The sequence below is a fragment of the Paralichthys olivaceus genome, chromosome 15 (assembly GCF_024713975.1).
Source record: "Paralichthys olivaceus isolate ysfri-2021 chromosome 15, ASM2471397v2, whole genome shotgun sequence".
Taxonomy (NCBI): Eukaryota; Metazoa; Chordata; class Actinopteri; order Pleuronectiformes; family Paralichthyidae; genus Paralichthys; species Paralichthys olivaceus.
The window spans coordinates 2,727,501-2,742,738 of NC_091107.1; the positions used below are offsets into that span (position 1 = coordinate 2,727,501).

General features: G+C 42.5%; 1 protein-coding gene across 4 annotated transcripts in view; it reads left to right on the forward strand.

Moving 5' to 3' along the window:
• The window catches only part of LOC109647737 (rho GTPase-activating protein 7), a 49,887-nt gene that overhangs the window by 19,554 nt on the left and 15,095 nt on the right, over window positions 1-15,238 (forward strand). For 2 of the 4 annotated variants that reach the window (XM_069510187.1, XM_069510188.1), the window contains exon 1: window positions 11,655-12,033. The exons of the other annotated variants lie outside the window; for them this stretch is intronic. In XM_069510187.1, the coding sequence (XP_069366288.1) occupies window positions 12,021-12,033 (13 nt within the window). In that variant the 5' untranslated portion in view covers window positions 11,655-12,020. Of the gene's footprint in view, window positions 1-11,654; window positions 12,034-15,238 lie in introns of those variants that run through there. 4 annotated transcript variants of the gene reach the window in all.

Genomic DNA, 15,238 nt, shown 5'->3' on the forward strand with positions numbered 1-15,238 from the left:
CTGTTCAAAAAACCAGGATACTTTCTGAAGGTTTAGAAAAGTTTCTGTCACTCGACTGTGACTGAAACAGACTGAATATGGAAAAATCACAACATGGGTCAGTGTCATGTTGTAGTGTAGGTTTCCTGCCACCAGGGGTCGTGTTAGAGTCAGAGAGAGGATAAGAGGAGGAAAGAGGAAGAGAAGCTCAGAGGAAATATAACAAACACAACAAGTTTAATATGAACTGAAACTAAAATACAGCTCGGATTTTAAAAGTCTCAGTAATGTTTAGATCATTAATCTGAAACATTTTTTTAAAGCTTCATATTTATAAGTTTCATTATATTTAACAAACTTTCTGCTGCTGTAAATAAATCACTGAGCTCCTCATAATAATATCAAATACAGTTCATTCTGTATCAGATCAATGAGATAAAATAAATATAACGTATGAATGTCATCAGTATTTCACTGTGATGTTTTTATTCACAATGTGTTAAACTGGCCGAACAAGTTTAGATATAATTATAAAATTACACAGTTTGACTTCCGACAACGTCAAACGACTGAATTAAAACAAAATGCCTCTTTGACAATTGGCTTTCATGCACAAATATGGTATCGGGAGGAGTTTCACAACACATGAGATCACGGAGGGAAAAATGAGCAAACGAGAAATTCATGCATTGTGGAATAAATTTGAAGTTGAGAATAAACGATCCTTAGTGATTCACGATGAGGCATCAGAAACATTTAAAGTCACAGACAGACGGTGAACGTCTTTAAAGAAAGAATCAGTGACACAGAAACATCCCGTGCAGCCTCTTGAATCATCGCATCTGTGGAAATAATCCAGGAGTCGTGTTTCATCAACCGACAGAAATATTCTGTTCGTTGGTTTATTGATGGAAACACGCTGAGTCGGTTTCAGGGCATCGAAGGTTCATTTAAACAGATTAACCCCGGAGACCTCAACACACAACGTTCAGTCACTGTGAGACTGAATGGAAATCACAGGCAGAGTTCACCATGGCGACGGTTTCTGTTGATCTGACGCCGACGACTCACGGATCACTGTACGGCTCAATAGACCGAGAGCTGCAGGCTGATTGGTTCTTTTCCTCCTGCGAGAAAGAAGAAAATGATGCGTCTGCACTTTATTAATTGATGGACTTCATTAAAGATTCTCTTCTGTGATTTACAATAGAAAAATTCTTCATCCACACGACTATGTTTTCATTTAAAAACACATCCACTCTCTTACAGATGCACCCGAAACTGTGGCTCCCGTCTTCGTTTGAAAACTCCAGGGCTGCGTTTTAGTCCCGACGAGCAGAAACTGAGACGTTTGGAGACATTTGTATGATGAAATGGTTGTAAACAAAGATGGACGACGTGTCTCCACTTCCCCTGTTGTACAAAAATGAAGCCACCTTGTGTTGGGGACGTTGTTTAGTTAAAACAAGATTAAACAGGATGAAGATAAAATGAAATGATCTTTAGCTCAAAACACGTTACGCCCCAAAAACCCTGCAGTTGGCCTGAAAGTCAAAATCTATTTGATTTTATTTCTATATCTGTAAATGAACTTGTTTTGACCGTCACCATCTTCTGCGACAGTTAATCAGGATAATTAACATCGAGACAATAGGAACAAAAGTGTTTAATCACATTCAATCATGATTTTCTCTGTGAAACGTTCACAGCAAACTGCAGTTTAATATTCAGTGACCCGCTTCTGTAATAATCCGTTGGTGGATAAATGTCTTTTATTCTGTATATACTGTACATCTAAAGGAACGTATACAACACACTGACACAACAACACACAAAAGAAGTTCTAAGACCACATGTGGGAGCTTTAATCACACACACACACACACAGCATTGTGTGTCTGCTGCTCTAATCATTTGGTTCCACTGAGTCTCTGTTAGCGTAGCGTTAGCCTACATACACTATGTCTAATTCTGCAGCCGTCAGCTCGTTGGCCTCATTTCACTGTGACTCCAAAATCTGTTTTGTGGAAAAATGTTTCTCAACAGTTTTCAGACACGTGGAGGAGACAGAGAATACTGACGGGCTCCAGTTACACGTATATATATTCATGTATATTCATGTATATTCACATGTTGCACATCCACACATAGTTTTTTATAGCACAAGAATACAGCTAATAAACAACAATTCAATAAGAATGAAAATCTAAATATTACAAGAATACAGTTGTAATTAAATAGTTCCAGAAAAACAAAACACATATTTTTGGAAAGGAGCAAGGACACAGAGTTAGTCACCACATTCGGCTGCAGAGGGCGCTGTTGCTCAGTAAAAGTTACACAGTGTTGCTTTAAAACGCTGTTTACAGGTTGATGCAGAAATGTTCATGAATAATTTAACATTCTTGATTAATTAAATGTTTGTTTGACACTTTCACAATTTTTTCGTCTGATGATCTTTAATGTCCAAATTCTCGCTCCAACTTCTATAGTCGTTCTTTTGTCGTTCCTCCTCACATCCTTCCGTCTTTGCCTCATCGGTTCATCCTCGTTGCCGCTCCCTTATGTCGTCTCTGCTCGTATCCTTAATGTCATGATCTTTAGCAGCCAATGATTTTCAATAGCGAAAGGTGACCTGACCTTTCGGGGATAGCCTTTTTTCCGAGCCCCCGTAATACGAGGCGGCAGGTTTCGTGGAAGTCGGGCTGCTGGTTTTAGTCCTGAGCAACGGGAGGATGTGAACGAATGCTTGATTTCATGGAGTCGACTTTATGATGTGGAGAAAAAAAACTGATGAAAGTTACCTGATCGGTTTCATCTCAACCGTCCTGATGGAGACATCGACATTTTGAATTTTGTCAATGATCATTTCAAAGCAGCAGCAGGCGGCTCAGAAGTGAAGCCAAATGTCTGAAGTCTGAGCTTTTGGCCTGATTCAAGATCAGGTTGACCTCGCTCCTTGGTCGAATACTTCTAAAGTACATGATCTGTGGCTGTATATTTAAAAGTACATGGTAACGTGTTGTTTCTGGTGAATACCACCAATCCCCTGACCTCTCTGTGTCTGTAGAATCCTAAACTCCAGCGGTGAATGTTCAGTCTGTGAGTACTGGAGTTAAATGTCTCATTTGAGCTGTTCATGTTATCGATCTCTCTGAAAAGACGAGGGAATCAAAAATCAAGCTCCGCCGCTGAGTGATGTTTATTCTCCAGGTATTATCTCGTCCCTTTGAGAAACCTGAACTTTTAAAAGGTCTGATAAACTGCATTGATCCATTAGCGGCGTGCGAGGCTCCGTTTTATTAAGTCTGGCATTGAGGGCAAATGTCAGAGGGATTAGAGCCGTGAAGCTCAGGTACTGACTCACCGTGGCAATTAAGATAAAAATGATTGTTCTTTTACTGCTCCTCTCAGTTTTCCTGCTCTCTTCAGTCCCACTGCACCTCATTATGTTCACTGTGATTCATATTCCAGATCCACCGCTGTGCAAAGAGACGTTTCACAGTTCAATGTGTGAGAGACGAACTCTGGGCTCAGGAGATGTAAGAGCAATGACCTCTGAAGTAACACCTCTGGAAACCGTGAGGACAGGGAGACACAGACGTCTGGAGGGAATAATCTAGATATGTCATTTTATATATCTAGATATTTCACTGCTCTGTACGCAAATAATAACGACCACCAAAGACCAAGTGATTTAGATTTCACTCAGCGGGAGTTTACAGACTGTGTCCACATGTCAGCAGGAGAGAGAGAGTCAGGATGGAGGAAACGAATGATTGATAGACTCCAGAGAAAGTCGGGACATTCTCCAGAGTTTATGTCGGAAAACTTTCAACAATTTATTATTTCTACAGTCGTTGCCGCATCGTGTTCCATCAGTCAGTTCAGTTCCTCCCTCTCGTTCTCAGACGACATTGTTTAAAGTTTGTTAAACCTGTGGTACACTTGGTTTTGTTCCTCCCTCCCATAAGGCGGATTCTGCTGCTGTACTTGTTCCATAAAAACTCCCAAACTCTACTTGTGCATCTGACGTCCCCTAAAGGCCTGAAACAAGTACAACCTCTCTGAGAGGAGGGTTTGATAGATATAAGATTTCTTTTGTGTCATAATCCTTGTTTAACAGGAGAAAGAGATGAAACCATAAAGATTTAAAACAGAGGCGGACAGATGGGACACAGACAGACGGTCGCACCGAGGAAAGTAGAACGAGTGAAAAAGAGAGAAAAGTTAAACTCAAGGAGAAACTGATGGAGAGAGATGAAAAGACAGATTGAGGGTGAAAGAGCCGTCCACCAGTTTTATATCCAGGTCACCTCAAAGTGCTCGGAAAGCCCAAAAGCAAAGTCTCGTCCTGGGCCCACGGCCAAGTCTGACCTGCCCCCCCACTCCTTCCATTAACGCACCAAACTGCAGGAGATTTAGTGCAACTGGAGAAAAGTGTATATTAAACACTGGCAGCTTAAATACGGCTCCACATTAACACCTCAGAGGTGGATTATGAATCACTGATGGCAGGGAGGCTAATTTTTCTTGTTCCAGAGTTATCAGTCATTATTCCCATCAGGAGTTTATAGGTTCTGGGAGGAGACGGCGTCGGAGAAGTCGTCCCCGCCAGAGTAATTGGGATTTGAATTAGAAATTGAATCAAGTTTAAGAGACAGAAATAGATAGTGAGGGATGAATAAATGAAGGAGGGAGGAGAGAAGGAAAGATGAATGGACGGATAGTTGGTTTGTTTAAAAACTCAGCAGCTGATCGGAGGAATTATTTAAAGTATCTGGTTGATTTGTTTCTCGTCAGGAAGGTGAATCTACGTCAGGAGACTCAGGTGACCTCTGACCTCCGAGCAGCTCTGACCTCATTAACATGGTCGAGGTTATTCCAGATGATTCCAGAGGAATTTCTGAGGTTAACAAACCAGCAGGTTATTGCAGAAACTAAAGCTGAACCCAAAGTCACCTCACAGATATCAGTCCTCTACATAGATGAGACGTTACTCATCCTGACCACTGAACTATTCTCTGACAACACTTCACTTCACAATCACTTGAGCTCCATTAAATATCCACAGTTATACTTAATCTTAATTAAACCCACAGCTTTAACATTAGAAACCCACAGTTTTCAAGATAAGATAAGATGAAATAATCCTTTATTAGTTCCACAGTGTGGAAGTCCAGCAGCGTCTCCAGAGTAAAGAGTGATTCAGTCATGAAGGGAGAGTTTTCACTGCCGCAAATCCCAGAACCTGTCGCAGGAGCAGTCTAGTCCCTGGTATTGATCTGTAAACCCTATCAACGCTCTGCACACCAGGATTTTCTGCTGCTCGGCTCTAAAATCTCACTTATTGCTCCTTCAAAGTAAAGCGGGAGGAGGTGGACTTAATAACGTGAGCAGCCGGGGGACGGTCAGGTGATCGGTTCAGACAGGAGAGCGACGCTCGCATTACCGCAGAGACAAACACTGCGACAGCGCCACAGGGAGGGAAGGTTAATCACGGAGGGATTTCCTGCGACAGGATGGAGCGGTCAGAGGGACGTGTCTATAAAAGGTCGTATCGTTCCGTGAATCGCAGCGTTCAGGGCGGAGACTTCCTACAGTCACGCTACACCGACAGAGACTCAGAGGTGTGGAAGCAGGCGTCGTCACAAGAGGCCTCCAAGTTCTTCTGATTCGTCGAAACGTCACACACCCTCAGAGCCTCTGGAGTTCGTTCGTTCTCCTCGTGCAGTTCTCAGGAACTTGACTTTATTTTAAACTCAGCTACAGACAAGTTGTTTGTGGAGATTGTGGAAAATGAACCAAGAGATTCGATATCTGGAGGAAAGAGACGCGTGAAACAAGTCAATAAACGTTTCCAGGGTTTAAAATAAGACAAAGACTCTAAAGCTGCATAATGTTTATTTTCTATCTTGATAAAAGAAAGAGTGAATCATCGTTTCATTGCCAGGAGAGAGTCCGTCTGGTTTTATCTGGACGACACTGAGTCATTGAGCTTTTTCACATTATGTTCAACTCTCACCACATTTTTTAAACGTAAATAGAAATTGAATCACCACAAAGACTTTGATGGTGATTTCTATTTAGAGATAATGACTTGAAGAATGTAACACACACACACACACACACACACACACACACACACACACACACAGTTACAGAGTGGAAATCCCAGAGGTCGGCCATCTTGGCTCCATGTGGGTTTTTCCTGCATGACAACAGTAACCAGCTCAGTTCCAGTCCCTTGACTTGTTATGGAAACATCCACATGCATGAAGATTCATCATCAGAGACTGTGAATAAAAACTGACTCAGAGAAAATCAGGAAGCTCAACATGAACCTGAGGACGACCGCGGCAGGCGGGGTCGCTCAGGGTTAGTGTGGGACGCAGTGTTCCAGTTGATCGGGAAGCTGAAGCTGGTGTTGGAGTTGATTTCCTGACGGGAACACTCAGACTCTGACAGTGACCTGTGTGACCGTCAGGTTTCTATTCAAGGCTCCGAACAACAACAACTGTTTGTTCTTGGAGCAGACGTTCATCTCACATCTCGTCCTCTCACCGACGTCGAGGATCTGAAAGTAAAACTTAAAACTGCGCAACTGAACAAAACTGATTCTCTCATCTGATCTGGACAATGAGAGAGAGGACGTGACGGGTCCAGCTTCTGTCTCCTGTTGGACATTTGTCAGACGAGGATGTCGGACATCGCAGCAGCTCCAGGCTCCGTGTTCAGAGGAGCATTGGAGCAATAATCGCGCTGAAAGCCCGATAATAACGTCTCTGAGCGCGGAGCCAGCGGCTGAGCTGACCTTTGGCAGCGTCCCCGGGTTTCCATCCACTGCCCAGAACAGAACAACAGACATCACTTTATTTATAGAGCCATGTCAACAAGTACAGTTGGACGAGCAGCCGGGCGTCGCTGTGACTCAGCAGGAACAAGAGAGCGCAGATGTTTAAATCTTTTATTTGCTGGAGGTTTATCTGGTTCCTCAGTTTAGTTTTATCATTTAAATTGATGCTACACTTAGATGTGCTCATTAGCTGTGAACTAAATGGTTCGATTCCCTGTCTGAGACGCCTGTGCTGCGGTCAGATCGGCTGAACCGTGTTTGTGGAGGTGACGCCTGCCGACTCAGAGTCAAATGAAGTTTTCTAAATTGTCAGAAAAAGGTTGAAATGAGGCGAAGTCTGAAGCAGCGACTGGTTTTCAGTTTTGAGTTTGTTCTGCGTTCAGCTCCCTCTGCAGTGTTGTTGATAACAAGCACAAACCGCTGTTTGGGGATTTACTTGATGGATCGCTGTCTTCCTGCATCTTGTTATCTTCTTCTCGAGTTCATCCTCATTTCCATTCTTAAACCCAGACATTACCATACTGTCAGCCATCTTTCTTTCTGATGGATCGCCGGCCGCAGTTAGAACTGAGCGGACGTGAAGATCTGCCACAGTTTGGAAACTTCCTCAGATAATTAAAGGAAGATTTCGTTTTAATGAGCAAAATAAGAATTCATGTGTTTAATTAAAATCAAAAGCTACATGAGAGCCACAAGCATTCAGCGTGGACGACATGACAGCTCCCTAAAGTTGTATAATTTATATAATTAATATACAAAATGTATTTATATCACATTTTTTGTGCCTAAAAAGAAAAAACAACAGTAACATGATTAACCAATATGACAACTATATATATATTACAACTATATTACAACTCATTAATATTCATATCAAATTGTAATAAAAAGTCAAAGATCAATTTTGATTTACATCAAACATTTTAACTAATAAGAAATTAGAGCTTTGTGAATCGTGACAAATGAATTTTAGATATCTGTGATTAGTCAAAATTATACTTTCCTTTTAAATAAAACAAGTCAAAAAGTAATTGATGATATTATGATGTTAACAACTGACTATTATTAATTCTGATTAAATGTTTCTTGCCATAATTTTCTTTTCACTAGTTCCTCTTCTTATTTTTCCTCAGCAGCTGCTTTGCTCTGTCTCTTCGCTCTGCACATTTCATAAAGTGTTTAAAAGCTTCATTGAGCTCCACACGTCTGCTGCAGCTGAACCGACGACCTCCTCACAATACTGATTCTAAACCGTCTCTGAAAACAGCTTTAAAATGTTCTCGTGATGATGAAACGTTCCTCCTGTCTTTCTTTAAAATGTTTTCGGTTCAGGAAAAAAAGAAAAACCCGAATGACACGATGCCGGCGGTGTTTGGTTAAAGTGGCACCTTCGCTCGCAGCGGCGTTCGGGAAACAAAGACAAGAAGCTGAGAGAGCTGCTTAAAAATGAGAGAAGAACTTTAACTGGGTTTGTTCTTCCTGTTTTCAAAGGACAAACAAATTTCACTGCCACCGACACCAAGAAAATCCATTCACCCTCTTATCGTACTTTCTAACAGACGCACATGAAAACACATTTCTACCTTCTTTACCTTTTTCATTTCTCGTTCCCATGTCGAACTAAAAGCTTCTTAACCGTCGAGTAAACATCTGAAAAGCTGTTTTTGGACAATTGTGAGTTGGAGTAAACATTTATCGTATCACAGGAAGACGCTGTGGTTTATAATGTTTTCCGAATAATAATAATATTTACGTTCACGACACGTATGTGCGGTTAAACAGCAAATTCACTGCAGGCGATAGAAGTGAAACACAAATTTTATTCCCACAAATCAAACAGATAAAACTAATCAGGCAAAAACAAACGGATTTTTAATGCGACTGAAAAACACTAGATATGAAATAAGTGGAGTAGCATTGATTTATCAGTTGCCGAGCAACAAAGCTATGGAGGAAAATGTTTTTCGGTTGATTGAAAAATCTGAATCGATGTGTTTTTAACATGTGAACCTTCGGCTGTTCGCTTGAGTTCTAACTTTTAAAAATGAATTCTTCCGACGCTTTCACTTCGCTTTTTTCCGCCATTATCTGTTTGAAAAACGGTCTGCCACTGAGGCGCAATGAATCATGGGATATGTTGGGCCGGGAAGGATCCACCCGATGGAGCCTCTGTTGCTCGGGGGCTTGAAAGACACATTTTGTGTCTGTGTTGTCGCTCCGCTGCGACGTGATTGGTCTACAAATACAGCTCACAGACGCAGCTCCCGAATTGAGACACAGCGGAGGAGTTTGTCCATAAACAACGTGTAGTTTGTGATGATTGTTATTTATTTTTCAGATGTTTACGATGATTCACAATGAGACAATGTTTATGATGTTTATTTATTCAGTTAGTGAACAAACACACAAACACATGGAGTGACAGGTCTCATTCAACTGTGTTCAGAGGACAAAGTTCAAGAGAGCGGCCACTTCCTGTCCCACTGCATCGGAAATACCAGAGCCTCAGATTAGAGCTCACACACACACACACACACACACACACACACACACACACACACACACACACAAACGTACACACGTCACACAAAGTAAGCACAATAACGTACACACACCCGGAGTGTAGTGGCAGTGAATATGCAGCGGGTTGAAGTTTGTGAGAGTAAACACATCACATCTCAACACACACTGTATGTGACTCCTGCAGACACACACACACACACACACAAACACACACACACACACACACACACAAAGCCTCCCATCCGCTGGGAGTATTGTTGGATTCTTCCTCCTCTGACGCCTGCGAGGCTCTTTCTCGGGAAGAGGAAACGCAGTCTTGTGTAACCTTCAGTCACAGTCCAGGCAGAGAGAGTCTTTTTGTTAGCGGAGCCAGAGGTCAGGCCCGCAGCTCGACTTTAATCCTGATTCCTGCAGTCGACAACTCGTCAGCTCAGGAGACTGAGCGAGGTCTTACCACCAACACATGAATAAATAAATAAGATCAGAACAGGCTGGAAAGCAAATGTTGTGGGTTTAAAGTTATTCAATGTTTCTCTGTTGCTGCAGAAACACAGATATTTATTTATTAAAGCTTCATTAAACTATTTTTTATGTCTCCAATGGATACTGAGGTGATTTTGAACCTTTGGAGTTTCTCTCGACTCTTCCGAGCGTTTTTAGTCTGTATTTCCCTTTTTACATTCAACTAAAAACCCACTAACATCTGGCTCTGGTCGGTTTTATGACCTACGCTGCAGCCACCAGGAAAAGATGGAGTCGCTTTGGCTTCACTCGTCAAACATGGTTGTTTTAATGAGGACGTAGAACGTGGGACACACCTGAACAGGTTATTCACAACTCTTCATGTTTCTGTTTATCACTTAGTGATGTGGAGCCTTTTAATATTCTGCTGCAGGTTGCGTCATCTCCTGTTGACTCGTTTCACTTTTAACTCGATTTGCCGCCAAATTCTGACCTTTTTTCTCTTTCTACTCGTCCTCGTCTTGATCTGTGACTCTTCTCTGTCACAGGAAGAAGACCTGCTGTTTACATGTTCCCACTTTCTCCTCCACCTGTGAATTAATGCAGCGAATCTCACAGACCACCCTCCTCCGAGGGAGTTCACATTTAAAAGCCCATAATCAAACACCTAACCCTTGAATGGAAGGTCATTAATGCTGATGGTGTACCTTGGCCTCATGAAACCTGAAGAACTACAGGCTGCCGGTGCATGACGAGGACTTTATCCCCCTCGAGCTGAGTCATGCCGTCCGACGCGTCTTTCATTTCACCTGAAGTGGCAGTTTTTTTAAAGCCCCTCGCCACCACCAACAAACGGGGAAGAGAAGGTCAGGGTTTGGAAGCCATCACTCAAAAAGGAGAAAAGTTCATCCTGTTAATTTCCTCAGCCTCTGACTCCGAGATGCAAGAGTCCTGAGCGGATAAGAATATTGATTTGACCACGAACCTCACTTCAAGCTGAATGGACCTTGTGACTCTGAACATTTCCTCCTCCACCAAGGAGGTTTTAATTCTAGCCCTGACCGAGATTACATAAACACTCCAGGACAGATCAGGAGGAACTTGGTGGAAGGATGTGATGTGTGATACGGATCAGGAGAGGAACCATTGAGCTGAACTGAGAGAAACTATATTGCGAGAAGTCGTGGTTACGCTTGACAGACCGCTCATTGCGTTCGCCAACATTGACATGATTCAGTGCAGTTCTCTCCTCAATGACAGGTGTCGCTGCTGAGATTAATACAACCACACGACCAGAAAAAGAAGAATCAGACAGAACAGTTTTGGCAACGGCTGGATTCCTCCGGGAGCATCGAGGACTTCTGCCTCGACAAACCAGTCACAACGATTCTTTCAGAGTTTCCAGCCTTCTGAGATTCTCCACTCTCTTTCAGAGAGGTGTCGTAGAGATCGACCTGTTTGCAGCCTCGTGCTCTACCACCAGTGGAGATGATGTCCTGTGTGGAGGGTGCCACTGTGCACGAGGACAGGAATGTCGAGCATAAACTGAGCTATAAGATGAAACAAACTGTGTTGTGCTGTGTTGCAGGAGGCCTGAGAGGAGGAGAACAATGATTTGTATCATGACTTTCACCCAGAACGTTCCCCCGAGCAACATGGAACTTGTGACTCTTTGAACACAGATCCTGTTCTATGAGGAAAAATCATTTCCAGGATGAAATCTGCCCCGTGGAAATCTGTGGTCACTTCTGTTCCTCGTGAGAAGCTCTGGGATCCATCATTTCCTCTCAGGGAGGCTCAGTGTTATTCAGCCTGTGTGGATCTTATCACATAAATATCACAGGCCGGTCGAGGACTTTTACAACGTCACAGAAACCGCTCAGTTATTTTATCCCGGTCCAGCTCGAGTGTCTGAAGTGTTTCCCTGGGGTTATTTTTAGGAGCGTGCAGCCCTCCCTCCCTGGCGCAGCTCAGATGGTGTGGTCGGGGCCAGAGGAAGGGGAGTGGCGGCTGGAAGGGGAAATTCTCAACAATGACTCCATTAACACGATGCTCAACATGAGCAGCACCACTGGACTCTACTGCTCCACCGTCACCCTGGATATCTGACGCTTCCTCGTGGATCTTTAAACATCTCAAACGTCACAACTGCAACATGGAAGTTTGTTAAAGTTTCCTCCGGGACAGATTCTTCAGAAACATGTTGATCACAAGTGAGTGCGTTGATCTCTGCTCTGTCGTGTTCTGATCCACAGAGAGATAATGAGAAGCTTTCTGACTCTGCCTCTTTTCGTTCTGATGACAAGTGACAATCTGCGCTTGATGACATTCATCTCAGAGATGATTGGTTAATTAGCTTAACGAGTTCTAATTGATGAGTTCCTGATTGAGGGTTGATTAGAAAGGATATGTTTTCTGGGCTCCATCAAGACGTCCTCTAGTGTTTCTCAGAACTGACCATAGAAAGCTTCACATTGTAAGATTCCAAGAGTCTTATATTTGTATGAATATGATTCAGCAGTTGAGATCAAAGTGAGAAACGTTTGCTCTCGATTCATTCGGAACAAAACAAGGAATTTGAATCGGTGCAGCGAGGACTGAGAGTTCTTTATAGTTTGAAGGCAGTGGGCCCGAAAACATCACGAGTGGATCTTGAATAAAAGCTCTTTTCTGTGGCAGGAAGCGTAGGTTTCACTCTGAATGTGTGTGGGCTACTTCTGAAATGTGATCAAATGGAGAGAATGAATCAGACGCTGTAGAAAACAGTACACGTCTGCATGTGTAGTAATACACACTTATATACTGTGTACTTAGTGACTCAAATGTTCATCAGTACACAGCAGAACAGTAAAGTTGAATTGAATATCTTTAAAGTTTGGTTGCAGTCAAACTTTGGAATATCATTACTGTAAAAAACTTTTTTTTTTATCATAACTACTTGAATTAATTGATTTTGCACATTTTTGAAAACCTCCTCTGACACTCGACCTCGTTGAAGACTAAAGTAAAGTCAGTACAGGGACTTTTCCCAGTTGAGACACCAAATGGAGAATTTCACACCTTAACTGCAATGCATTGTGGTCCATTTCCTGCTCATGCAGCCGTAGGGTCTCTGTGCTTCCTCTATTTCTTTTTTGTCCAGCGGAGGCTTTGCTAAAGAAAAACCTTCGCTCTCTGATTCTGACAATAAAACCTGACGTGTAAATAGTTTGAGAGTTGAAACTTTGATGTTTGTTGTTTCACTTTATCTCAATTTTACCAGATATTTGTAGAAACAAGACAAACACAGTGTGATGTCTCATAAACAATAAGCATAAGAATAAAACTGTGAAACGCTCCTTGTTTGTTTCTCCTGAACTGTTAATGAGCTGTGTGACATCATACGTCCTGTCATCATCACCTACGTGGGCGTCGTCTACCTATACTTGACTCTGATTGGTTTGTAGACGGAGTCTCACGGGGGCGAGTCGTCAGGTGGGGGGGGCGAGTCGTCTTTATGTTTGAATGGAGGACATGAATGTAGCGCTTCATCTGGTTGCCATGGTAACATCACGATGGTATTGCTCCCAGCATCAGCACCTTCAGGTTCAGTACTCCACAATACTACAGTACTCCAAAGTACCACAGTACTCCACAATACTACAGTACTCCAAAGTACCACAGTACTCCACAGTACTAAAGTACTCCAAAGTACTACAGTACTCCAAACTAGTTCAAATTCACCAGATTTACGTCCTTGTGGTTCAAACATTATATCCTGAGAGGTGAAGACTGCAGCTGCTTCCTCTTCTTCTCCTTCTTCTTCCTCCTCTTCTTCTTCTTCTTCTTCTTCTTCTTCTTCTATGGTTTAATGTGTCTCTACTTCCTGTGATTGGTCCAACAAAGTGTTTTCACTGTGAACCAACAGAACCATGGTTCAGTTTGATCCAGACCCAGAACTCCTCTTCTGGTCCGAGGAACCGTTCACACCTGATGTTCAGCTTCAGTCTGAACTGAAGAGTCTGAAACAAACCAGGTGTGAGAACGAGAAAACCACCAGCGAGTATCTGGGATCAGTCTCCGCGGTTTAGCCGCTCTCTGCGTAATCACAGTCTAAAGGTAACTCAGCTGACTCTGACCAGAACAGGATCTTTCTTGTTTGAACAGTTTCTGGCAGGTAAAGTTCTCAGTATCCGTTGGCAGGTGATCTGAAAAGTTCATTTTGGAGACGGAACTCAACAGACAAGTAGATGAAAGTAAAATAAAGAAACTTCTCTCGGTGTGATTTAGTTTGACTTGGCCTGGTGACAGCTGGTTTTCTGCCCGGCAGCACATTCAGTATCTGGGCTGTGTCATATCTGTTTCTACTGCCGCTGCACTCGGCTCCACAGTAAGAGAGCTGATGAGTGTGTGTGTGTGTGTGTGTGTGTGTGCGTGTTCCTCTTGTGAACCATGTTCGATGTGATAAACAGGAAACTCGAGCGTCTCTCACCTGTTTTACTGAATTAACACGTTCAGACGGATGTTTTGTTTCCATCGCTGCTGATCGGAGACATGTGACCTGCGAGTGACCGATGACAGAATCCTGCTGCTCGCTCGTCTGTCAGGGTCCAGTTAGGTCATGAGTCATTTCACCTTTTAATTTCAGTCATTTCACCATGTATGAGCTCAAACTGGACTTTTTGGATTATTTATATTTCCTCCACGAAGGAGGTTTTCATTCTGGTCTGTTTGTTTCAGAAGGATTACACAAAAACTACACAACAGATTTCCACGAAACTTTGTGGAACCGTGGGACATGAACCAAGACAGAACTTTTGGCACAAATCTGTCCAAAGGGGATCAGATCCAGGACTTTGTGTAATCTCTTTCTCTAACATTGCAAGAAAGAACTGGTTTCTCAGAGAAAACTCACAGATCTCAATGATATTTATGAGTTTGTGTGATTGACTGAATTTCAGATGCTGTTGGGCCTGAAATACTGCGGCTGCCATTTTAGTCTCTGTTTGACTTGGGTCTGGAGAAAGTCTGTGTTTGTCTTTGCAGAAGAAATAGCAGCAATTGTCTATTATGTTATAATTATCATGAACTTTTTCGTTCTTTCTCTTCGTGTCGATCCTGTTTTCACTTCATATTATTCTGTGGCTGTATCTGCGGTTTGTTGTCGTGGTTACGAGTCGAGCTGTCAGGAGGGTAATGTTTTGTTTTTTTTTTCCTCTGCACTTGTTCTGTTTCTTAATGTAATTACTTTTCCTCTTGAGTGACTAATAAAGGGTGGAGGTTCATTAAAGGTCACACCTGAATTTGCCTGAACACGGTCTCGTGCCCCGGCTTCTGTTGGACGATGAATTATTGGTTTCGATTAATTTTAAAGGAGAAGCGAGAGATTATCTGAGTTTTCATTTATTATTTGTACGAGTTTATTCAGTGAGATTATTA